The sequence below is a fragment of the Rhinatrema bivittatum genome, chromosome 1 (assembly GCF_901001135.1).
Source record: "Rhinatrema bivittatum chromosome 1, aRhiBiv1.1, whole genome shotgun sequence".
Lineage (NCBI taxonomy): Eukaryota > Metazoa > Chordata > Amphibia > Gymnophiona > Rhinatrematidae > Rhinatrema > Rhinatrema bivittatum.
This window is the reverse complement of record NC_042615.1, coordinates 541,972,145-541,998,011: the sequence shown is the minus strand read 5'-3', so window position 1 is coordinate 541,998,011 and position 25,867 is coordinate 541,972,145. Positions and strand designations below refer to the sequence as shown.

The 25,867-nt window shown below is 45.2% G+C and overlaps 1 protein-coding gene across 1 annotated transcript in view; it reads right to left on the bottom strand.

The window, feature by feature from the left end:
- Window positions 1–13,232: 13,232 nt before the first annotated feature.
- The window catches only part of TXN (thioredoxin), a 51,331-nt gene continuing 38,696 nt past the window's right edge, over window positions 13,233–25,867 (bottom strand). Inside the window, exons 4-5 of the mRNA XM_029614951.1 lie at window positions 24,010–24,075; window positions 13,233–13,736 (exon numbers count right to left, since the gene is read on the bottom strand). Of these exons, the coding sequence (XP_029470811.1) occupies window positions 13,671–13,736; window positions 24,010–24,075 (132 nt within the window). The 3' untranslated portion in view covers window positions 13,233–13,670. The remainder of the gene's footprint in view (window positions 13,737–24,009; window positions 24,076–25,867) is intronic.

The following is a 25,867-nucleotide window of genomic DNA, read 5'->3' as shown; positions in this document are numbered from 1 at the left end:
GAAATCTTTTATCAAAGGTTCTAGAAGTTTTGCCCAACATGCTGCTATGTGCATATCCATGCAAGGTCCCCCCGGAAGGAGAATCCAACTCCTTGGAGAGACAGGATTCCTAAGGACAAACATGCTGCTGTCCTAGGAGAACACCTGTTACAGGTAAGCAACTGCACTTTCTCCTAGGACAAGCAGGATGGCAATCCTCACATATGAGTGAAAGCAAAATTGCTTACCTTGTAATAGGTGTTATCCCAGGAAAGCAGGATGTAGTCCTCACATATGGGTGAGGTCACCGACAGCCCAGAGCGGGAAATCTTTCTGTCAAAGTTTCTAGAAAATTTTGACTGGGCCTGAGAGGCCACTGAGCATGCCCAGCATGCCATGATATTCTCTGCCACAGGTGTCTCTCTTCAGTCTCATATGTAGCAAAAGCTTAAGCAAAAATAAAATAATAAAAGGAAGGAAACCCAACTCCACGGGGTGGCGGGTGGGTTCTGTGAGGACTACATCCTGCTGTCCTGGGAGAACACCTATTAACAAGGTAAGCAATTTTGCTTTAGCCCAGGACAAGCAGGATGCTAGTCCTCACATATGGGTGAATAGCAAGCTAGAGGCTGAGTCATTTTGTAGTGAAGCAACAGTGAGGTATTGTTGCTGAATATGAGTCAGCCGAAGATCACAGTAGGTTGGTTGTAGGAGTTGGGATTATACTGGAAACAAGTTCTTTAAGACAGATTGTCCGTAGGCAGAATCTTGTCGTCCCTGCTTGTCCAAGCAGTAATGAGCTGCAAAAGTGTGAAGAGAACTCCATGTTGCTGCTTTACATATGTCAAGGATTGGCACTGAACGATAGTGTGCTACTGAGGTTGACATTGTTCTTACTGAATATGCCTTTACTCGCCCTTGGAGAGGAAGGCCCGCTTTTTCATAGCAAAACTGTATACAATCTGCTAGCCAATTGGATAGTGCGCTTATCCACTGCTTTAACTGGTTTGTTTTGATCATAAGATACAAAAAGTTGATTGGATTTCCTGTGGATTGCAGTGCGGTTTAAGTAAAAAGATAGTGCACGTTTACAGTCCAAGGTATGTAAGGATCGTTCGCCTTGGTGAGAATGAGGTCTTGGAAAGAATGTGAGTAAAACTATGGATTGGTTCAAGTGGAATTCCGTAACTATTTTAGGAAGGAATTTTGGATGTGTACGGAGAACTACTCTGTCATGTAGGAACTTTGTATAGGGTGAGTACGTGACAAGTGCTGTAACTCGCTAACCCTTCTAGGTGATGTAATGGCTATGAGGAAGATAGTCTTCCATGTGAGAAATTTAAGGTCACAGGAATCTATGGGTTCAAAAGGAGAACGCATGAGTTGTTAAAACCAGGTTCAGGTCCCATTCTGTGACTGGAGGCCGAATTGGTGGTTTAAGTTGAGTTAAACCTCTCATAAACCTACTGACAGGAGGTTGTATGGATATTGGTGCATCTCCCATCTTGTGATGTTAAGCTGAGATTGCACTTAAATGTACTCTTACAGATGAAGTCTGGAGGCCAGATTCTGAAAGATGGTATAAGTAGTCGGGCAAGTGAAAGGATCAATATTCTTTTGTCTGCACCACAAAGTAAATCTCTTCCATTTGGAAGAATAGTTCTTTCGTGTGGAAGGTTTACGTGAAGCTAGAAGCACTTGAGATACATTGGATGAAAGATTGAGTGGTTGTAAGATCAAGCTTTCAACATCCATGCTGTCAGGGATAGGGATTGAAGGTTGGGATGGCGCAACAGACCCTGATCCTGAGTTATGAGAGTGGGAGCTACTCCCAGGCGAATTGGATCCCTGACTGAGAGGTCTAGAAGTGTGGGAAACCATACGTGTCGAGGCCAATATGGGGCTATGAGTATCATGGACCCCTTGTCCTGTTGTAGCTTCACTAGAGTTTTGGTTATGAGCGGTATTGGAGGATAAGCGTATAGAAGGCCTGAGTTCCAAGGACGAGCAAAGGCATCCTTGGGTGGCTGGTTCTTCTATTGGTGTAGAGAACAGAATTTGTCTACTTTGTGATTCAGATGCGACGCAAAGAGGTCTATTGCTGGTTGTCCCCAACATTGAAATATCCTGGTCGCTACTGAGGGATCCAGGGACCACTCGTGTGGTTGGAACTGACGACTGAGTCGATCCGCCACTACATTGTGAATGCCTGCCAGATAAGTGGCCCGGAGAAACATTGAGTGGTTCAGGGCCCAACCCCAAATCTGTGCAGCTTCTTGACAAAAGGAGATACGAGTCCGTACCTCCCTGTTTGTTGATATACCACATGGCAACTGTATTGTCCGTTTGGATGAAAACAGTTTTGTGTGAAAGGCAGTCCTTGAACGCATGCAGCACAACGTATAGCTCAAAGCTCCAGGAAATTGATTTGAAATGTTGCTTCGAGTGTTGTCCAAATATCTTGGGTTTGGAGAGTGTCTATGTGAGCTCCCCAACCCAAGGTGGATGCATCTGTAGTTAACGTTATCTGTGGGACTGGTTGCTGGAAGGGTAGGCCCTTGCGCAAGTTGTCCTTGTTTGCCCACAATAGTAGAGATGAACGTAGCTGGTGGGTGACTTCAATTGGAGAATGCAGTGGTTGAATGGCTTGGATCCATTGTGATCGTAAAGTTCATTGGGTTACTCCCATTGCGAGACGTGCCATAGGAGTGACATGAACTGTGGAGGTCATGTGGCCTAGTAAGGTTAGAAATGAATGAGGCTTTGCTGGTTTCTTTGAGTAAAGTGAGTTTGCCAAAAGGGAAAGTGTGTCTGCTCGATCCTCAGGTAGAAAAGCCCTTGAGAGGATAGTGTTCAATTCTGCTCCTATGAATTGAAGCAGGTGAGATGGAGTAAGATGGGATTTTTGGTAATTGATGAGAAAACCCATGGAATGGGAGGACAGTAATTGAGAGAAGTGAGAGCTTGTTGTAGAGATTGACTTCTGATGAGCCAATTGTCTAGATATGGAAACACATGGACACCTTGTTTGTGCAAGTGTGCTGCTATTACTGCCAGACATTTGGTGAACACTCTGGGAGCCGAGGCAAGGCCGAATGGCAATACTCTGTATTGGAAATGTTGTTGACCCACCATGAAGCGCAGGTACTTGCGATGGGGAGGGAATATTGGAAGATGAGCATAAGCATCTTGAAGATCCAGAGAACAAAAGCCAATCTCCTTTTTGAAGAAGTAAAAGCATGGTGCCTAGAGAAGCCATCATGAACTTTTTTCTTCAGAAAATTGTTGAGATTTCTGAGGTCTAGGATGGGACGAAGGCCTCCGGTTTTCTTTGGAATGAGGAAATAACGGGAACAGAATCCTCTGCCTCCGAGACCAGGGTACCGGCTCTACCGCTCTGGCTTTCAGAAGGGTAGATAATTATACTTGTAATTGAAGCATGTGATTTTTGCTGAGATGAAGTTGACTTGGTGGAAAATCTGTGGAATTGAGAGGAGAAGAAATTGAGTTGGCATCCGAGATATTATTGATAGGACCCATTGGTCTGATGTTATTGGTATCCAATCGTTGTAAAATGTGGATATCCAGTCTCCCACTGGAAGTTCTGGCTGAGGGTTTGAGAAAAGGCCGAGTTCTCTGGATGTGGTTTCAAAAACCAGCAGCAGGTCCTGGCTGTGGAGCAGGTTGGGGCCTAGCTGCCCTCTGCTGTCTTGGTTGCGGCCTTTGTTGTGTTCTAGAAGGCCTGTGTCGAGATGCAGGAGGGTAATACCTCCGCTGCCGGTAAAAAGATCTTCTGGTGTCCTTCCGTTGAGGCCTACACCCAGTGTGCGTAGGGGGATCCTGTGGGAGGGAAGAAAGCTGTGTTTCCGTGTATTCTTTTAGCTGAGACAGCATCTTAGATCCTAGATCCGAAAAGGTTGTCTCCCAGGCAGGGGAGATCCACTAACTTATCCTGAACCTCTGGTCTAAGGTCTGAGGCCTTAAGCCATGCCCATCTCCTGGCACTGATGCAGCCACCCTTGAAGCTGTTTCGAAGCCATCATAGGCCGCCCGGACCTCATGTTTCCGGCCTCCAGACACTTGTGGATGATGGCCTGGGCAGTCTCCTGCTATTGAGCAGGGAGAGATGGGACAAATTCTTGAATTTGTTTCCATAAATTTAGTTGGTACTGGGTCATGTAGAGCTGATAGGAAGAAATCCTAGAGTTCAACATGGCTCCTTGAAACACTTTACAACCCAGGGAATCCAGAAATCTATGGTCTTTGCCTGGGGGGTTTGATGAATGTATTCTTGTTCTTTTTGACCTCTTTTGTGCCGATTCCACCACCACTGAGTGGTGAGGAAGTTGTGACTTCTGGTATCCAGAAGTGGATTGCACCAGGTAGGTACTGTCCATTCTCTTGTTTACTGCTGGGCCAGAGCAGGGATGTTACCACAGACAATGTTGTAATTGTAAGAGAACATCATGTATTGGAATGGCTACTACCTGTTTTGGAGGGTCGACAAACTGGAGTACCTCCCAGGTTTGTTGCCTGGTATCCTGCTCTGTTTCTAATTTAAAGGGGATGGAGTCTGCCATCTCCTGTACAAAAGTGGTGAAAGTGAAATCTTCTGGAGGAGATTGCTTTCTGGGATGGGGTGGTGATGGGTCAGACATAAAACCTTCTGATGATGTGTCTGAGCAGTGTCACTCCAAATATCATACTCTGGAGTTTGCTGTGGAGGTACTGAAGTCCTAGGTGGGGGAGGAAGGTCAGAAGGTCCTGGTAAAGGATCTTCAGAAGAGGAGTCCTCCGGCTTATCCTCTCTTGGATTAGATGGTAAAGAATCCAATAAAGCAAAATTGCTTACCTTGTAATAGGTGTTATCCCAGGACAGCAGGATGTAGTCTTCACATATGGGTGACATCACTAACTGAGCCCTAGTGCGGGAAAACTTTCTGTCAAAGTTTCTAGAAACTTTTGACTGGCCCAGTGAGGCCACTGAGCATGCCCAGCATGTTATGATATTCTCTGCCACAGGTGTCTCTCTTCAGTCTCTTATGTAGCAAAGAGCTTTTGCAAAAAAAAAAAAAAAAAATAAAAATAATAAAAAGGTATGAGACCCAACTCCACGGGGTGGCGGGTGGGTTCTGTGAGGACTACATCCTGCTGTCCTGGGATAACACCTAATACAAGGTAAGCAATTTTGCTTTATCCCAGGACAAGCAGGATGCTAGTCCTCACCTATGGATGATTAGCAAGCTAGAGGCTGAGTCATTTTGTAGTGAAGTGTTACTGAAGCATGGCTGCTAAAATAAGTCAGCCGAAGATCACAGCAGGTTGGATGTAGGAGGAGTTTGGGTTAAACTGGAAACAAGTTCTTTAAGACAGATTGTTCATAGGTTGAATCTCATCATCCTTGTTTATCCAAACAGTAATGAGCTGCAAAGATGTGAAGAGAACTCCATGTTGCTGCTTTACAAATGTCAAGAATTGGCACTGAACGATAGTGTTCTACTGAGGTTAACATTGCTCTTACTGAATGAGCTTTTACTCGCCCTTGGAGAGGAAGGCCTGCCTTTTCGTAACAAAATTATATGCAATCTGCTAGCCAGTTGGAAAGGGTATGTTTTCCTACTGCTTTGTTTGGATCATAGGAAACAAAGAGTTGATTGGATTTCCTGTAGACTGCAGTGCGGTTTAAGTTGGAAAGATAGAGCACGCTTGCAATCCAAGGTATGCAAGGGCCGTTCTCCTTGGTGAGAATGAGGCGTTGGAAAGAATGTGGGTAAAATTATGGATTGGTTCAAGTGGAATTCCGTAACTACCTTGGGAAGGAATTTTGGATGTGTACGGAGTACCACTATCATGTAGAAAATTTGTATAGGGTGAGTATGTGACAAGTGCTTGTAACTCACTAACCCATCTAGCTGATGTAATGGCTATGAGGAAGATAGTCTTCCATGTGAGAAATTTAATGTCACAGGAATCTATGGGTTCAAAGGGGAACGCATGAGCCTTGATAAAACCAAATTTAGATCCCATTTTGTGATTGGAGGTCTAATTGGTGGTTTGAGTTGAGTTAAGCCTCTCATAAATCTATGGACAGGAGGTTGTGTAGAGATTGGTGCATCTGCTATCTTGTTATGGCAAGCAGAAATTGCACTTAAATGTACCCGTATAGATGAAGTCTGGAGACCAGATTCTGAAAGATGGTACAAATAGTCTAGTAAAGAAGTTGTAGGGCAAGCAAAAGGATCGATGTTTTGCTTGCACTACACAGTACATCTCTTCCATTTGGGAGCATAGTTCTTTCGTGTGGAAGGTTTACGTGAAGCTATAAGCACTTGAGATATATGGGTTGAAAGATTTAGTGGTTGTAATGTCAAGCTCTCAACATCCATGCTGTCAGATAGGGATTGAAGGTTGGGATGGCGCAATCATCCCTGATCCTGAGTTAGAGTGGGAGCTACTCCCAGGCGAATTGGATCCCTGACTGAGAGGTCTAGAAGTGTGGGAAACCATACTTGTCGAGGCCAATACGGGGCTATAAGTATCATGGACCCCTTGTCCTGTTGTAGCTTCACTAGAGTTTGGTTATGAGCGGTATCGGAGGATAAACGTATAGTAGGCCTGAGTTCCAGGGGCGAGCAAAGGCGTCCTTGGTTGGTTCTTCTGTTTTTGTAAAGAACAGAATTTGTCCACTTTGTGATTCAGGTGTGATGCAAAGAGGTCTATTCTCGGTTGACCCCAACATTGAAAGATCCTGGTCGTTACCGAGGGATCCAGAGACCATTCGTGTGGTTGGAATTGACGACTGAGCCGATCCACTAGTACATTTTGAATGCCAGCCAGATAAGTGGCCCGGAGAAACATTGCGTGTGCTAGGGCCCGGGCCCAGATCTGTGCGGCTTCTTGACAAAGGAGATACGAGCCCGTGCCTCCCTGTTTGTTGATGTACCACATGGCAACTGTGTTGTCCGTTTCTATGAGAACAGTTTTGTGTGAAAGACAGTCCTTGAACGCATGGAGCGAGTAACGTATAGCTCAAAGTTCCAGGAAGCTTATTTGAAATGTTGCTTCGAGTTTTGTCGAAGTGCCCTGGGTTTGGAGATTGTCTATGTGAGCTCCCCAACCCAATGTGGATGCATCTGTGGTTAAAACTATCGGTGGGACTGGTTGCTGGAAGGGTAGGCCCTTACGCAAATTGTCCTTGTTCACCAACCAAAGTAGAGAAGAACGTAGTTGGTGGGTTACTTGAATTGGAGAATTCAATGGTTGGACGGCTTGAATCCATTGTGACCTTAAAGTCCATTGAGTTACTCTCATGGGTAGTAGTGCCATAGGAGTGACATGAACTGTGGAGGCCATGTGGCCTAATAAAATTAGAAACTGATGATCTGTCGCTTGATTGTTTGAGTAAATGGATTGTGCTAGAAGGGATAGTGTCTCTGCTCGATTGTCGGGTAGAAAAGCCCTTGATATAGTGTTGTGTTCAAGTCTGCTCCTATGAATTGAAGTAGGTAAGACGGAATAAGGTGGGATTTCTGATAGTTGATGAGAAAACCCATGGAGTGAAGGAGGGCAATCGTCCGATTTAGAGACGTAAGAGCTCCTTGTTGAGACTGACTTCTGATGAGCCAGTCGTCTAGATATGGGAATAACATGGACACTTTCCTTGTGTAAGTGTGCTGCTAGCACTGCTAGACATTTTGTAAATACTCTGTGAGCAGAGGCTAGTCCGAATGGTAAAACTCTGTCTTGGAAATGTCGATGGCCTACGATGAAGCACAGGTACTTGAGATGAGGAGGGAATATTGGAATGTGAGCGTAAGCATCTTGAAGATCCAGATAAAGCCAATCTCCTGTGTGCAGAAGTGGTAGCATGGTGCCTAGAGAAACCATCCTGAACTTCTCTTTTTTTTTTTAAATTTGTTGAGATTTTTGAGGTCTAGGATGGGACGTAGGCCTCCCGTTTTCTTGGAATGAGGAAATATCTGGAGTAGAATCCTCTGCCCGGCTGTGTCTGGGGCACTGGTTGAATAGCCCTGGCTCTCAGAAGGGTGGATAATTCTATTTGTAATTGATGAAGTTGAGAATTTTGTTGTGGGCAGGAAGTTGGTGGAAATTCAGGTTGTAGCCTCGAGAGACTATGGAGAGTACCCATTGGTCTGATGTTTTATATTTCTACTCAAATTGGATAAATATTACTCTGCCTCCTACTGGCAGGTCTGGCCTGGGGTTCAGGAGGTGGGTCTGTTCTCTGGTCTGATCTTCAAAAACCCACTGCTGGACCAGTTTGTGGAGGAGGTTGTGTGCGGGTTGTTCTGGGCTGTCTAGATTGTGAACGTTGAGTAGGTCTAGAAGGCCTAGTTCTAGCAGGTTGGGCGTAGTACCTCCTTGGTCTGTAATAAGACCACCTAGGGTCTCTTTGAAGAAGGCGCCTAGAGGACTGTGTTGCTGTCTCTTGTGGTAGTTGGGACAACTGTTGTAGGGTCTCTGTGTGATCCTTAAGCTGTTGAACAGCATCCTGGACCTTTACCCCGAACAAATTGTCTGAGACATGGCAAATCTACAAGCTTTTCTTGTACCTCAGGCCTGAGGTCTGAGGCTTTTAACCATGCCCACCTGCATGCTGTGATTCCTGCTGCTGCTGTTCTTGAGGCAGTGTCAAAATTGTCATAAGCAGCCCTTACCTCATGCTTCCCTGTTTCTAGGCCTTTGGTGACTATGGCCTGTGCTGCTTCTTGAAATTGTGCAGGTAGAGAATTTATGAATTCTTCCATTTGTTTCCAGAGATCTCTCTGATACTGTCATATACAGCTGATATGCAGAGATTCTGGAAGATAGGCGTGGACCCTGGTAAATTTTCCTGCCAAGGGAGTCGAGGAAGTGATGATCTTTCCCTGGAGGGGTTGAAGAGGGTGGACAGACATGCTTTGATTTTTTTCTGGGCAGATTCTACCACCACAGACTGGTGGAGCAATTGTGGTTTTTGAAATCCTGGTGCTGATTGCAGTAGGTAGGTTGTATCCACACGTTTGTTTATTGCAGAAACAATACATGGGTGCTCCCAAATACAGTGCTGCAGGTCTAAAAGCACATCATGGATGGGAAATCGCCAATACTTGTTTCAGCGGGTCCACAAACTGTAGAACTTCTAGTGTGTGTCGTCTAGAATCCTGTTCAGATGAAAGTTTGAACGGAATTGTGTCTGCCATGTCTTGGACAAAACTGGAAAAAGATAAGTCCTCTGGTGGGAATTTTTTTCTTGATTCAGGAGGTGAGGGGTCTGACAAAGTCCTCAGAAGAGGTGTCTGTCCCTTGATCATTCCAAGAATCCTCATCATGATCCTGGTAGGGAGTCTTTGGGGTTGACTTGGGTTGCTGGTGAATACCTGATGGTCCAGGTAATGGGTCATCGATGTAAAGTGATGGAGGAACTTGGTGTGTGGGTTGCTGTGGAATTGTGTCGATGACTCTGATATTTTTGTAGGAGACGTTGGAGAAGAGCTAGATCTTGAGGCTCAGTCTCCTCTGTCGATGGTTGCATCGATGAAATAATAGGTGGCATCAATGCAAGTGTGGATACTGATCTTCTCGGCATCGACACTGTTGATGGCGGTACCATTGTCATCGGCACCGATGTGCATAGATCGAAGTCGATGCCGTAATTATTCTAGGCGTCGCCAGAGTCTCCCCTCCTGTCGGTGTCAAAATTGACCCCGGCATCGGTGGTACCACCGGCATCAATGCTGTAAGCATCAGCATACAAGTCGGTACTGAAAGTTGGTCCCTCATAGCCTGTGAAACGGCTTGTTGGATTAGATCGGACAATTCCGGCCACACAACCGCTGGAGTCAGAATGGTTGTGGGCGGTGGCATAGGCTAAGACATGAGATACTGCGCAGTGCCCTGTGGAGAATCTGGTACAGGTACCTGAATCAAAATAGGCCGAGGCATTGAAGGCTCCGAGGTTTCCTGATGCTTAGGCTGCTTTGCCATCGATCCTTCCTGGGAAGCAGATTCTGACATCGAGGGGCTTCGATGTCAGTGTCTACGTTTAGACTTGGTTTTATCGATGGATTTTGTCAACGTTGAAGACGATGAAGGAGACGAACGATCCCCCGCCGGTCCCAGGTGAGGTGTTTTAAGAATTAAGCGCTTAGTCACTCCAGCCGGAGATGACTTCGATGACTGTGAGGGGGATGGTATCAGTTGCAGGCTAAACAGATGTTCCATTTTTTCTAGCCTGGCCTTCCGGTGTCATCTCCACGCATTGTGGACAGTTATTTACTTCATGTTTGTCACAGAGATATAATACACATTCAGTGTGTGGGTCGGTGATTGACATCCTTCTGGCACAAACAGGGCATTTTTTAAATCCTGTCGCCATTTTTCTTCTTTTACTCGATCGACAGCAGTCGATGAGATTATGAGGAGAAAATTTTTTTACTAACAAGTAAAATTGAGACTGGGTTACTTACCAGCCTGTAAGAAAAAGAACCCAAGAGAGATTTTGAGATATAAGTCATACTATTGATATTCTCCAAGTCAAATTTAAGTGTTGAGAGAATCTCAACGGCTCCTGTACCGCGATGCTGGCAGCAGCGTGGAAAAACGAAGACTGAAGAGAGACACCTGTGGCAGAGAATATAGCATGCTGGGCATGCTCAGTGGCCTCACTGGGCCAGTCAAAAGTTTCTAGAAACTTTGACAGAAAGTTTTCCCGCACTAGGGCTCAGTTAGTGACGTCACCCATATGTGAGGACTAGCATCCTGCTTGTCCTGGGATAAATCCTGATATCTTTTCATAAGTATGTTATGTAATGCTGACTCTGTGGATCCTGGAGCCCCAGGAAGAAGTGACACCATTGGTGAAGGCTTCAGCATCGAAGATATTGGTGTCGATGGTTTTCTTGTAGTCACAGATTTTTTTCCCTTTTTTGCATGTGTCGGTGTGAGGGTGAAGATGGGCATAGACATTGAAATAGACATCGGTCAGCAGTGGAATCGATGTCACTGGCATCAGTGTTTCCCCCGGCATTGGCGATGTCACCGGTATCTATGCTGCCATAGTCATCGGTAAGGTTACCGGCGTCAGTAACGTCACCAGCGTGGTTTCCAGAAGTTGGTCTTTTAGGGCTTGCATTACTGCTTCCTTGATGAGGATCGACAAGTCCTGTGGAATGGGTGGAACGGCTGGTGCCGGTGGAGGAGACGAGATCTCCTGTGATGGCTGTATAGGTTGTACCGAAGTAGGCCCGGACGGTAGTGGTGTATCTTTGCCGCTTCACGCTCGGTTTCCCCGGGGAGGGAGGTAACGATAGTGTCGGGGCATGACTATGTCTATGCTTAGGTCTTATTTCGGTTACTGACCTTATCGATGCTGTCGACGGTGTTGGCAATGCTTGATCCCCAGATCCTTCCAGTCTACGTTTCTTCAGCAGGACTTTTTTTGTAACTCCTGCTGGGGATGATTTTGTCAAAGGTGAAGGAAGGAGTTGTAGGTGAAAAAGAAGCTCCATTTTTTCTTGCCTAAATTTCCTTCCCTTCGGCGTCATTTCTTGACATTGGTGGCAGGACAAAATGTCATGTTTTTCACCCAAACAGACGACACACTCTAGGTGTGGGTCTGTGACTGACATGGTCCGATTACAAAATCGGGCATTTTTTAAAACCTGAAGCCATGTCAGTATCGACAGCCGTGGATGAAAACAGAAAATTTGAGAGAAAATTTATCGTTTTTACTAATGTAAAAACGCTATCAATTTCTCACCGTCCGGAGATCCCGTATGGGAGAAAATCTTTGGAAAAAATGACTGTCAGAAGTGAGTAAAGAAACTCACAGGGCTCCTGTCTCTGCGATGCTTACAGCAGCGTGGAAAAACGAAGTCTAGAGTGAGACCCCTGTGGCACAGAATATCATAGCATGCTGGGCATGCTCAGTGGCCTCACAGTGCCAGTCAAAAGTTTCTAGAAACCTTGACAGAAAGTTTTCCCACAATAGGGCTCAGTCAGTGACGTCACCCATATGTGAGGACTAGCATCCTGCTTGTCCTCTGATAATATACACACAACAGCAGACCAATTCCTCTGTTGGTTCTGGGTATAGCTGTAAGTTAATGAGTTTATGCCTTCAGCGTGCTTATTTTGTCTGTTGATTTTGATGAGTCCTCTATACCAGTTTCATCACAGGCAAGCTGAGATGTAGGCATCTGCAGATCTGTACTTGCATGTGAAAATGGTGGCTTTACTCCAGATGTAAGCTCTGAAAGTTCTAGGGAAAGACTTAAACAGCTCCTGTCTTGAGGAAATCCAGGCAGCATTTGCCCTTCCTAGTGATTGCTTCTGTCTGAATATCTACTCAGAAAGATAAAGGGAGAGTATTTGACGAAGCATTAGCAATTGCTCAGAGGTGTTATGATTATGACTGCTGTGCAGACTCCTCACAACCAGAGGCCCCTCCCCCCATGAGCACACTCCGCTAGCTGGCCCGGTCTTCCTTGCCTATCTGCTCTATGTCCAGAACTCCATATTTTACCTCACCTAGCCCATGCCTCAGTCCTTTGGCAGAGTTCCTTCAGGCTCCCTGCTTTAGTCTTCTATTCCTTGCTTTGTGTGCCTGTGGGCATCCTGCTTCCCCACCTTGGTTGGTGGCCTATAGGTCTTTGCTGATCTTGCAGTGTAGGTATTCAGCCATGCCTGCCTTCTTGTCCCCTCCGTCCCTGAATTCCTCTGTTACTGCCCTATTATGCTCCTGCTTCCTTGCCTTGCTGCCTTCAGCCATTGTGTGGTTTCATGTTCAGTGTAATCCTTGTCCTGTCATTGTCTGTCTTACTTGCCCTGGATCCCCTCCCCCAGCTCACGCTTACCTGCATGATATCCTGATTCCACCCATACCTGCATTCAGTTCCAGTATAGCAGACCATACTTACCTGCATTCACATCCACACCTACTGTACCAGTGTTTCCTAAAGTTCACCCTTCTCTACCAGCACCCAGCTTCAGGAATTCTTATGCACCTGGCTCTGGAGACTCTACCCAGCCTCACCAGATCTGCTATTGCTCCCATCCTCCTGTGTCACGTGTGCAGGTGGTATTCACCACACCAAGCTACAGCCCAAAACCATAACAGAGGATCCTCTATCTTAACTCAAATTTCTTATAGGCTCTACCAACACACTTGCTGGAGTTGAAGCAATAAATTAAGGGCTCACTACTCTAAAATATTGCCAATACTTAGCCCCACCCCAACAGATGAGAAAGTGTGGTATGAACTGCATATTTTAATCAATCTTTACAGAACAGAGTACGGTAAATAAGAAAAAGCAACTGCACCACCAATACTCTTCCATCTGCTAGGGGGTAGAGAAGACTGGCTTTAACTGTCACTACATTACTTACTACTAATGTCACAGTAAGTCATGTGCTCTACCTCAATCTGCTGGAAGGGGAACATAACCCAATTTATCTGGACTGGTAGAGTAGGATGAGAAGGAAATTAAGCTTTACCGGTTTGTGTGGCTTCCAAGCACAAGTAGACAGAAGTAATTTAGGATACACGTTTGACATTTTGTTTTACCAAAAATGCAAAGTTAAAATGATTTGGATGCATAGTATTGCTATTACATGATCAGCCTGAGTAAACAGGAAAAAAGTTACAAGCTATTGGATATACAAGTGGCATGTCAGACTACTTATGGAGTTCAAGCCTTCAGTTCATTAACTTTCGCTATCAGGGTATCCTTGTTTGCTCCACGAAATTCATGAACCTATAAGACAAAATATATAAATTCCTGCCATTATGGAAGGCATTAAGATAAACTAGAAGCAACAACTTTACCTAACCGGAGGCCCCAGTTTACTGCAGATTTATCAATTATGTGGAAAATTGCATAATTCTGCATAGTTACATTTAAATTGATATTTTTATTTTATAAAAATAAAAGTTGCTTTCTGGTACATGGCCAGTTTATTTAGCTCTATTAAAAATTGATCTCTTCTCTTTCCCAGATCAGAGGGAAAATTTAGGGAGGAATGGAGGACAGAAGAAAATGAGGGATTCAGGAAAGCCAAAGACCTTCTGAATACTTCCATACCTTTTACTTCCCTTTCCCACCATTTCACTTCAGTTCACTCCCTCTGCTACTCTTGTGAAACAGGATGGCAGCTTTGCGCCACCTCAGGTACATCCCCCTCCCAGCATCTGCTATCATTGCTTTGAACCACATGCCATTCAGATGCCAGCAGGGAGAATGCACTTAATATGCTGCAAGGCTGCCATCCTCCTGTTTTACAGGAGAAGCAGGTGAGTGAGGAGTCGGGGGGGGGGGGGGGGTAATGGTTTAGAAGAGAAGGCTATATCATGCCATTGCCATCAATCAATGGAACACATCCAAGAGCAGTTTACTTAAGACTGGTCAGTTCTGCAGCAAGGCCAAATACTACCCTAAAGCCAAATCCCATTAGATACCACTGTAAACAAATGGTACAGCTTTACAGAATATACACAGTTGAGAATTTTGTATGTTTGAAAACCATGTCCACATGGGCTACTCCTTAATTTCAGTCTCTTATTAGAGCACCTCTTGTTGCATATAGTAATGAGCTGCTGAGCTTTAACATTGCCTTCTCAGCTATGGAATTTATGTCAATTCAAAAAGCTCAATGTACCCAAAATTTGACCTCTGGGAGGTGAATATTTGAGAGTCTAACAGTAAATGTCAAATTGTTTTGGGGCAGGGTAGATTAAAATTAGTCTGTAAATCTTTTGCATGACAAAGCAAATGCACATGGGCCTATACATGTGCATGAGTAGAGATACTGAAATTTTAAATCACACACACACTTCAGTTTGTATGATTTAATACAGTTTAAGAATGCTCCTACTTTTAAAAGTTACTCAAGTAAACCTTCTTAAAGTATCTTACATAGGGCTTTGCCAGCTTTAATGCACATATAATGGAGAAACTACTTACCTGAATTTTGTTTTCCTTAATGTAGACAGATGGACTCAGGACCAGTGGGTTTATGCTCCCCTACCAGCAGATGGAGACTGAGCAAGCTGACTTCACAGTATAACACCCTGCAGTGACCCCAGCCTGCCAAAGCAATTGTGGACAGACTAGAAAAAGTGGATTAAAAAGACATGATTAAGAACAGATAACTAGTACTGTACTTGGAACAACCATAGACACTGACCTCAAGATTCTAGGTACCCCAAGCTAGGGATTGGATGGACACCAGTAATCCCGAGGGAGCCATAACCCCACGGGAGGACTACTGACATTCATGCAGCAGCTGAGGGTGGTAAGCAGAGTCCATCTGTCTACATTAAGGAAAATGAATTTCAGGTATGTAGTTTCTCCATTTCCTAGCATGTAGAAAGCCTCAGGACCAGTGGGTTGTACCAAAGCTACTCCCCAACAGGATGGGAGGCTGCCTGCAGTCAACTCCGCACCTGCAAAGGCTGCATCCTCCTGGGCCTGCACATTCAGCTGATAAAACCTGGAAAAACTAGGGAGGATCATGTCTCAGCTCAGCATATATTGAATGGAGTCAGTCTAACCTCCACCCATGATACTGCCTGAGGACTAATGAATGAGCCCTAACCTGAGTAGGCAACAGCTTTCCAGTTTCCACATATGTAGCCATGACCACTTCCTTAATCCAACAAGCTATGGTAGCCCATAAAGCCAGAACACACTTACTCCCACCATGGAGAACAGGCAATCCATCTTTTGAAAAGACTCAGACCTCCAGATACTGCATGACAAGACACTTAACATCCAAGGAGCACAAAAGGCAAAAAAAAACTCTTCCACATCCCTTACCTTATCCAGGGAAGGCAAGGAGATGAACTGATTCACATGAAAGTAGAGACTATCTTGGGCAAGAAGGATGGAACAGTATGCAGCTGTAACAGTCCTGGAGACACCTGAAAGAACTGCTCTGGCAAGACAAGGATTGCAGCTCAGAAGTCTGATGTACAGCTGAGTGACCAAGACGGCAGCATGAGAGGCTGCTCGGAAAGCTGCTCTCTTGAATTAACTTACTTCATAGAAATGCCTGCAAAAAAGAAGGGTAAACTGCAGGTGTACCCTCCTGAACCTGCATTACCTTCTGGCCAGAAGATTACAGCTTTTGCTGCCTCAATGTCTGAGAAAACAGGGGAGGAACTCCCCACTGTAGTTTAAGGGGGAGCATAATCTCTACCAGGGAGAACCACACTAAGCCCCCATGGATTTTCATCCTCCTCCAGCCCCAACATGGGCCAACTTCCAGGAAGTGGCGCAGTTTGGTGATGTCAAGGAGCCGAAACTATGCCAGTAATGCAGCTCTCCTCAAGCCCATTGGGAGCAAAGGAGGAGTGGATAACGAGAGGAATTATGCCACCTATATCCCCATTAGATTCCGCAGAGGAGGAGCGCAAGATTCTGGAGGTATAAAGAATGGAGGCAACAGGATTATCGATGGTTCGAGTGGGGGTAAGTTACAACTTCCCCCTAAACCGAATGTCATTACCCTGGATAAGTTGTGGGACCTGGTGGCTAGCTTGGGACAGCTAGTCAGATTGTGACTCAAAATTTCTAAAGATGGAAACTGGTTTACATTCTTTATGCCAGAACTTTGGAACCCAAATAAAAGATCTAGAAAATAAGCTGGATACAGTTGAACAAATGAGTCAAATTCAGGCTGTGAACGTTAAAGTAATTAAGGATATTGGAATGCATTCCAAATGATTGGAAATGCTTGAAACCCAATCTAGACATTTAAACTTAAGACTGCTTAATTTCCCCAGAATGTTGGGAGAAGGTATTCAATTTACTCTGAAAATTTTTCACTGAATGTCTAAAATTTGAAGAGTCACAGCTACCGATAATCAATAAAGCTTTTTTCTTAATGAAATCTATGAGAAAACCAGGAGGTGCTCACATAGGAATTATGGACAATTTAACACAGTTTATTGAAAGTTCAGACATAGAAAAGAATTTATTGAATTCACATCCCAAGTTCTGGCATTAGGATACACTTTTGTATTAAGGTATCCTTGTAGATGTAATGTTAAGCAAAAGGATGAGAATTTTGTTTTCACTCTTGTAGAGCAATTAAAATCATTTTTGTATGCTAGAACTGTTAGTCCATCTGGACCAGATCCCACATAGCCATCATTAAACAGAGCCGGCATTCTACGTTAAGCCAGTTTCTTTAATGTTAACTCCCAATAAGTTTTGGTCACATTTTGTTTTAAGCCTTGTTTAAAGCATGTAATGTGAAGGATCTGTGATTGAGTATCCAATGTAATATGAAGTATCCTTTGTTTGCTTGGAAACATTTTATAAAAACCAATAAAGTATAAATTGAAAAAAAAAAAAAAAAGAAGTCTGACGTACAGAAAATATAGCCACCAGTCAACAACCATAAAGAAAGGCTACGCAATGGCTGGAATGTAGGGCCTGCCTAAAAGTCCAACATCAAATTAAGACTCCACAATGAAACTGGTAACCTCAAGGGAGGCCCAAGGTGCTTCACTCCTTTAAACCAAAAAAACCACAGGCTACATCAGAATGAGACAAGGAAATATTCACCAGGCCTCTGAAACAGGCAAGAGCTACAACCTGCACCTTCAAGGAATTAAGGGCCAAGCCTTTATTTAATCCATCCTGCAAACAATTCAGAATGAGAGGGATCTTAACTGAAGGAGGAAGAACACCCCACTCCTCAAGTCAGGCCTCAAACTTTCCAAATCCACACAAGCCAAGGAAGTGGAGAACTTGTGAGCATGGAATAGAGAGAGTGGCAATCACCGCAGAATAACCACCATGCGAGCCCTCTCAAGGGCCAAACCGTAAGTCAGAGTCAAGTCTGATCCTCATGAAGAATGGTCCCTGCTGAAGTAGATCCATGTGCAGTGGAAAAAAGAGGGAGGCCTCCACCAGGAGTCACCAAAAATCCACTTATCATGGATGCCTGAGCCAGTCCGGCACCACCAGGAGTTCTAACCCCACCGTGGCTTTCAAGGGCCACGGAGGAAAGGCATAAAGCGATCAGTCTTCCGACCAGACTTGTACGAGAGCATCTATTCCCCGGGACCATGGATCTCACCTGTGACTGTAGAAGCAAGGAACCTTTGTATTTTGAGAAGTTGCCAGCAGGTTTAGGAACAGAAGGCCCCAGCTGTCCACAATCAACTGAAACACCTCAGCTGACAACACTCACTCTTTTGGGTCCAGACTCTCCCTGTGAGGAAGTCCACTTGTCTTTTCCTGCAATGTGAGAGAGGCAGAGATCTGCAGATGACTTTTGCCCATTCCATCAGCTGGTTTATTTCCTGCAACACTTGCTGGCTCTTGGATCCTCCCTGGCAACTGATATAGGCTACCGTCGTTATGTTGTCTGACATGTGAACCACCTGATTCCACAGCCTGTAGCTGAACTGCAAGCATACCAGCCGTACTGCCTGGGCCTCCAGGTGAGTGATGTTCCAGCGGGACTCTTCGGCATTCCAGCACCCCTGGGATGTTAATACAGACCACGCCAGTGAGGACAAGGGAACTCCCTTTCTCAGATCCTCCTCCTGCAACCACCACTGGAGGCAGGAGTAGATTTCCATTGGCAAATGGAGCTGAACTGCATAATCCTGAGACTGCAGGTTCCAACGAGATAGAGGGTGCTAAAGAGAATGCATATGCACCCTTGCCCACAGCACCGCTTCCAGGGAGGCTGCCATCAAGCCAAGTACCTGTAGGTATAACCACACCATCGGGTGTATAGTGTACAATTGACATCAATCTCTGGATCCTAACTTCTGGTAGGAAAACTGACCTGTCCCATGTTGAACCAGACCACCAGAATCTCTAACTAGGATGGTTGAAGATTGCTCTTGGTCAGGTTCACCACCCAACCGAGCTCCTGCAATGAAGTCACCTTGTGTCACCAGGCCACTCTTCCTGAGACTTGACTCAGCCAGTTGTCCAAATACAGGTGCACCAGGATTCCTTCTTTTTGCAAGGCCACCACTATCACCACCATAATCTTGGAAAACATGCTGGGAGCAGTGGATAGACCAAATGGCAGTGCCCCAACACCACAAAGTGTAGAAAGCAGTGTTCCAATTGGATGGAAATAGAAGGTAAGCCTGACAGATCTGAGGTAGAAATTCCCCAGACTGCACTGCTATTACACAGTGTAAGGTTTCCATTCGAAAATGAGTCATCTTCAAGTGACTATTGACCCTCTTGAGATCCAAGATGAGACGAAAGGAGCCCTCCCTTCTTGGGCACAACAAAATTAATGGAATAATCGCCCCATACTTTGAGATGTGGGCACCAGAACCACAACCCTCAGTCTGAGGAGCCTTCGAAGCATGAACTCCACTGCCTGCTTCTTCTGTGGGGAATGGCAAGGGGACACCATGAACATGTCCCAAGGAATGCTGTGAAATTCTAGTGCCTACCCTTTGCATATCACCTCCAGGACCCACTGGTCTGGATATGATCTCGACCCACCTCTGATAAAAGATGTCCCCCTATTTTCTGTTCTGAAGGTTGTCGGCAAACCTTCCATGGGAAGCTCCACCACCCAAGCCTGCTTGGGACATAAGGACAGACCTACTGAAAGGAAAAGCCTGCCGAAAGGTTGTTCCTCTGTAGGGAGGAAGATGCCTGGAACCCTGGCATATACCAGAGCATCCAGTTTATGAAAATGCAAGCACTCACAGCTGGATCCTGGGAGTACAGGCCTTCTGTCAGACCCCCTTAAAATTTGCCTCTGGGGCATCCCATTCCAGATCAGTCAATTCCTGGATGGCATCCATCACCGGGAAAAAACAAGAGGCTTTATGTAAGGAAACCAAAATGGGATTCTTCCTTGGCTCTGACATAGCTGAGTGTTCCTGGTTCAGATACTGTTTCAAGGTCTGGGAAATCAGGGCCAGGCGTTCATCTCTATGAAAGAACCACATGGTTAGATACAGTTCTAGCCCTGGAGAAATTCAAGTTTCTCCTTTCAAAAAGCTCAAAGCAATCCCCCATAGGAAGATGCACAGCCATCATTTAAGTGTTTTTATATACCAGGATATGTTGGGAACATCTTCCCGGTTCACAGATAACTGAACATAGCAACAGGCTTTACACAGAACGACCAACAAGGTGAACGTTAATAAAGATAACCACGATAAACAAGAGCAAGTAACAATAGGCAATAATGAGGACTAATCTGCTGGAGACTGAGAATACTGGCAGGCTGGGGTCATTACAGGGTTATATATAGTGACAGCTTGCTCTGTCTCCATCTGCTGGCAGGAGAGCATAAACCCACTGGTCCTGAGTCCATCTGTCTAAATGCTTGGAAAGTGAATTAACACACTGCGAGGGACATTCCCAGTTTGCCCAGTCAATATAGGTCTTACAGATCTCTCTGGTTCTTTATCCTGCATGTCCCCCCCGTTAACCCAGACCATTCACCCTATCCTGTAAGCCTTAAAAAGTAATATCTACCTGACAGTGGGCTCAGGGACAATGGGACAAGGAAGAGTCGGGATAGAACAACCACCATCTGGAAGCCCGGGCAGTCAGACTAGCCTGCCTATGCTTCAGTTAGACTCCAGGGCGAATCTGTCATGTCGGACAATGCCAAAACAGTGGCCTACATCAATCGACTGAGGAGCCAGATGTCCCTGGAAATAGACCCCCTAATGGCGTACCTCTGCCAGTAACTGGAGGCAGATGGGGTAGTCCTGGGAAATCTGGTTCCATTGTGACAGTAGGGAATGTTGTAGTGATTACATATGGGCCCTTGCCCATGGTATGACTTCTAGGGTTGATGTCATGAGTCAGAGGACTTTTAGGTAGTCCCATACTGTGGGGAGAGCACCATTCGGTTCTCAACTGGTCCAGTTTCCTTCTCCTTGTAGGGGGAAGAATGACCTTGTCCTGTTGGGTGTCAAACCAGACTCCCAGGTATTCCAGAGATTGGGAGGGCTGCAGACAGCTCTTGATTGTGTTGACAACCCATCCAAGGTTCTCCAGGAGATTGACTGGTCGTCTGATGACTTTCCTCTGGAGATTTTGCCCTGATCAGCCAATCGTTCAGATATGGGTGAATGAGGATTCCTTCTTTCCTCAGTGTTGCCACCACTACAACCATGATTTTGGTGAACATCCAAGGGGCTGTAGCTAGCCCGAAGGGTAGCGATGGTCCAGGATAGTGAAGTGTAGGAAGCGCTGATGATCGTGATGACCTGGATGTGCAGACAGGCTTCTGAGATGTCCAAGAGTCAGAAATTCTCCCGGCTGTACCACCCTTATAACTGAGCGTAGGGTTTCCATGCAGAACTGACTTTAGGTCCAGTATGGGCCAGTACATTCCCTCTCTTGAGGATGATAAAATAGATTGAATAGTGTCCAGTATTGTTGGTGCGAGGGCACCGGTGTTATAGCCTTTAATGCGAGCAATTTGGTTAGTGTGGTTTCCAATGCAGTCCTCTTGGAAGGGGAATGGCAGGGAGATTTCACAAATTTGTCTGGAGGGATGCTATGGAAATCCAGAAAGTATCCCTCTCGAATAATGGTTAGGACCCACTTGTCTGACATTATCTTGACCCATCTTTGGTACAAATCAGTCAAGCCTGTCCCCTATGGCTTCTTCCTGTGGATGGGTGTGTTGATTCTCATTGTGGAGTATGGCTGGGGCCTTGACTTGAGCCAGTGTTTGTTCCGAAAGGACTGGCCCCTGCCTGCGGGGGGGGGGGGGGGGGGGGGGGGGGGGGGGAAGGTGCTTGGTATGTATTCTTGTATGGTCTGAAACTGATACTCTGCCCCTGGATGTTTGGGGAGAGGGGCGTTGGCTTCTCTTGATCTTGTCCTCCGGTAACTGAGGTACTGGAGATTCGCCCCATTTGACGGCTAACTTCTCCAGTTCACTTCCGAACAGGAGGGTTCCTTTAAACAGCATTCTCGTGAGTTTCATCTTGGACTTCGTGTCTGTTGACCAGCTTCGGAGCAAGAGTTCCCTTCTGGCTGCCACAATGATGAGACGCCCCTGGCTGAAGTGCACACCAGATTGGAGGTCACATTGTGAGGAAAAATATTGCTGGTTCTAATGTTTCGGGCGTGGTTGTGTTCCTGGCCTGTGACAAGCATGCGCGTGTCACCATAGCACAGCAGGCAGTGATCTGCAGTGACATAGCTGCTGCCTCAAATGACTGTTTAAGGATGGACTCCTGACGTCTGTCTTGGGCATCCTTGAGTGCCGTTCTTCTATCGACTGGAATGGTAGTGCGCTTTGTGACTGCGCAGACCATGGCGTCCACTTTGGGAAACCCCAGGGGTTTTGGCTGAGGGTTCCAGTGGATATAGGGCTTGTCCTCCAGGGCATTCCATTCCAGATTGATCAGCTATTGTACGGTTTGCAGCAATGGGAAATGGCATGAGGCCTGACCAGAAAAGGTTTTGTCTTTGGCTCCGCTGAGGCACTTGTGTCCGGGATGGCCAGCTCCCAGACACGAGGTCTGGTAGTTCATCTTTGGAGAAGAAATGCATCATGGTTCGGTATGGTTCTGTTCCTGGAGTGATTTCCCCTTCCTCCAGGGAGACTTGGTCTTCCTCAGAGGTGTCCATGTCCCCTAAGGTTAGGCTTCTGTCTGGAGGAGGCATGTGTCTGGGAGGCTGAGAAGGGCCTGGGAGGTTTGGGTCCTCTAGTGGAGGCTGTGGCTTCGGTGGTGCCGATTGTGCCTGGATGAAGGTTTGCAGACCTTTAAAGAATTCCTCCCAGGAAAAGGTTCCTGGGTCTATATCGAACCCAGTGGTATTCTGAGAGCCCTGTCTGGAGAGCTGAGCTGGGGATAGAGAGGTCCAGGGTACTATCAGTGGATCTGGATTCCTGTACTGGCTGGGGGGACCTTGCCCTGGTTCTCCCAGAGCAGTCTTGCACTGTAGGCACAGGGCAGTAGCCTCTTCATGCTGCGTAGCTCTTGTGGCAGGCTAGGCAGAGGGCTTGTGCTTTGGCTTTTTTGGCTGGTGGTGCCATGGTTTGTGCATGTAGGGGCATTCAAACCCGGTCTGTGCGTTTGAGTGTGCCAGGAGACTTAGATATGTGCTCCGGGTGTGCAGGCCAGTATGTGTGCGTGCCGCTGAACTCGTGTGCCTGGCACCTATGCACGTGCTGCTGTGCGCACATGTTATGCGCCCGGCCTGCCGTTGTATGCATGGCTTAGTTAGGTCTCCATGTGGGAGGACCCTCGAGCCGGATCGGGGTCTAGCCTGGATGAGGCTGCTCAACCCGATGGGAGAGACGCCCACAGGGGTCTGTCCCATCGGGGGTGGGGGGGGGAGAAGAGGGAAATACCTTCACCACTGTGCTCTTGTCTTGCACCCGCTACCTCTCAGCCACTCCCTCCTGGGGGCTAAGTCCACGCTGGGAACTGGCTTACCTCTGAAGGATCTCTGAAATCACCTCAGGAATTCGACTGGGGAAGGGGCCCTTAGGTATCACTGCAGGAGAGTGGGGCTCATCTTGTAGAGGTAAGATTTTGAATTTTCTTTCTGGTTTGGATTTCCTAATGCTGAGCAAGTATGTAGAGTCCCAAACTGCTAAGGAGATGGAGAAATACTGAAGGGCAGAGCTTCCTACAGGGGTATATGTAGTGCTGACGTCAGACTGAAATCTGACTCAGTCTCCAACTGCTATCAGGAGCACATTATACCCACTGGTCCTGAGTCCATCTGCTACATGCTAGGAAATGTTTACTTTTTACACTTAAATGAAGCTCTACCATTAGTGATAGTCTACAGTCCAAATTATAGGGTAGTTTAACGGGAAGATGACCAGATTCTTTAAGAAAAAAGTTTTAATTTAAAAAACAGGTAAGGTCAGCAAGTTGCTTTGAGACCAGAGACCTTGCCACTATGGATCCTAATGAACAAAGTTGTGCATTCTAACTTTGTTCTTCACTTCTTCCATTTGCCATTTAGTGCTTGTTCGTGCCTAGCTTTAAAATGGAACTGAACAGTCCTAACATTTTTGAATGAAGTAACATTTACCTACCTTTATAGTACTCTTGTAGAATAGGAATGTTGGCATGCATGCAATTTCACAAAATGCAGCAACATCCTGAAAAAAAAAAAAATTAGACAGTTCAGTCTGGGCATGCCAGTCAAGTACAGTTATGCTATTGTGAACCTGTGTGCTCTCCTAGCAGCTAGTACATCACATCTGAAGAACTTTGAAGACAGAAAAACAAGACATGCCCAACAAGGAGTAGGGTAACATTTAAAAACCTTTCTATACAGTTTAAGTAATGCACCATCACAACGGTTTACAATTAGGCATGAAATAAGTTTGGTTTCTAAATTATCCAGAGGGTGCCAATAAATTTTCAGTTACATGTTTCAGTAATATACTTTAATGGAACGTGGGTTGGGATTTCCATTTATATGATTAATAAGATAATCATGTTTTATATTGTCCTAATTTAATACTCAATTGAGAAAAATAATAAAGTAAAAAATTCTGCTTTGGGTGACTTTCAGCTTATTCAACGACCTCACTGTGAAAGGCTTTTTTGAAGAGCCATGTTTTTAAACTTTGTTTTTTTTTTTTTGAAGAGTTTTAAATCTTTCATTAGTCTTAACTCGATTGGTAATGTGTTCCATAATATTGGCCCTGCTAAAGATAGTGCTCTCTAACTTGGGTCAGTTTTGCTGTTTTGACCGAGGGTATGGTTAGTAGAGCTTTATTGGCAGATCTGAGATCTCTGCAGTGTTTAGCCAATCAGCATTTGATTAGTTTATGAACTGTGCATAGCGTTTTAAATTGCACTCTGTTCTATCAGCAAGTGTTTGGGTGATATGATCTCTTCTGCCTTTTCCAGTAAGTATTCTGGCAGCCGGGTTCTGCAGTATTTGAATATATCTCTCTCTCAATTTTGTCTCATATTGTATTTATCTGTACCTGACAAGATCTTTTAAGGTAGGATGTGAACCATTCAATTGTTTTGTAATCCTATTTCTAGTCTTTTCAGTAGTATGCTATGGTTTACTGTGTCAAATGCTGCTGATAGATCTAAAAGTATCATAATATAGTGTTTTCCGCTGTCAAATCCGTGTAGTACGTTAACTGTTAGAGAAATTAGTAATGTTTTGGTGCTATACTGTTTTCTGAATCCATGTTGTGAGGGGTAGAGTATGTTATTGTCTAGATGTTCCACTAGTTGCTTTTGAACCACTTTTTCTATTAATTTGGCAAGCATAGGTAAGTTTGAAACAGGTCTATAGTTAAGACATTTGGGTCACTTTTTCTTTCAGTATTGGTTTTCTTATTGCATTTTTAAGTGAGTCTGGCATTACTCCTTCGCTAAGTGATAGATTAATTTTGGCTATTGTGTAGGAAGTTATATCAAAAAGGTTCAGCCCACGAATGCAAGCATAAAACAGGACAAAATTAGAGCTTGCAGAGATAATGCAAGATGGATTGCACCATCTAGCTGAATGCTGCAAGTAGTAATTTTGAAAAGGATTTGCACTCTACAATGTAGAGATGAAATTTGAGACTCCAAAATTTTGCCCCACACAATTCCTTGCACTTCTTCCGCTGCCATTAGATACTTCATACTGTTGAAAGAGTGAAATTTAGACTTGGAAGCTTGTCTTTTTGGCTTCAGTTATTTTGGAAATTGTGTCTCTCTGTTCTAAGACTAGCAGCTTTAAAAAAAAATTCTCCCTTCCAACCTTCCCTTTCCTGTTTCTGCTACTCCTAAATTGGCTATAAACTGAACACCTAGGCAACCTAGATTTCATCTGTAATGTTTTGTAGACTCTAGAATTCTTGCTCTAACCTACTTTGTGGTATGTAAGCCACACAGTGGTGAGAAAAATTGCTTCCTTGCTATACAGAAGCCACTGAA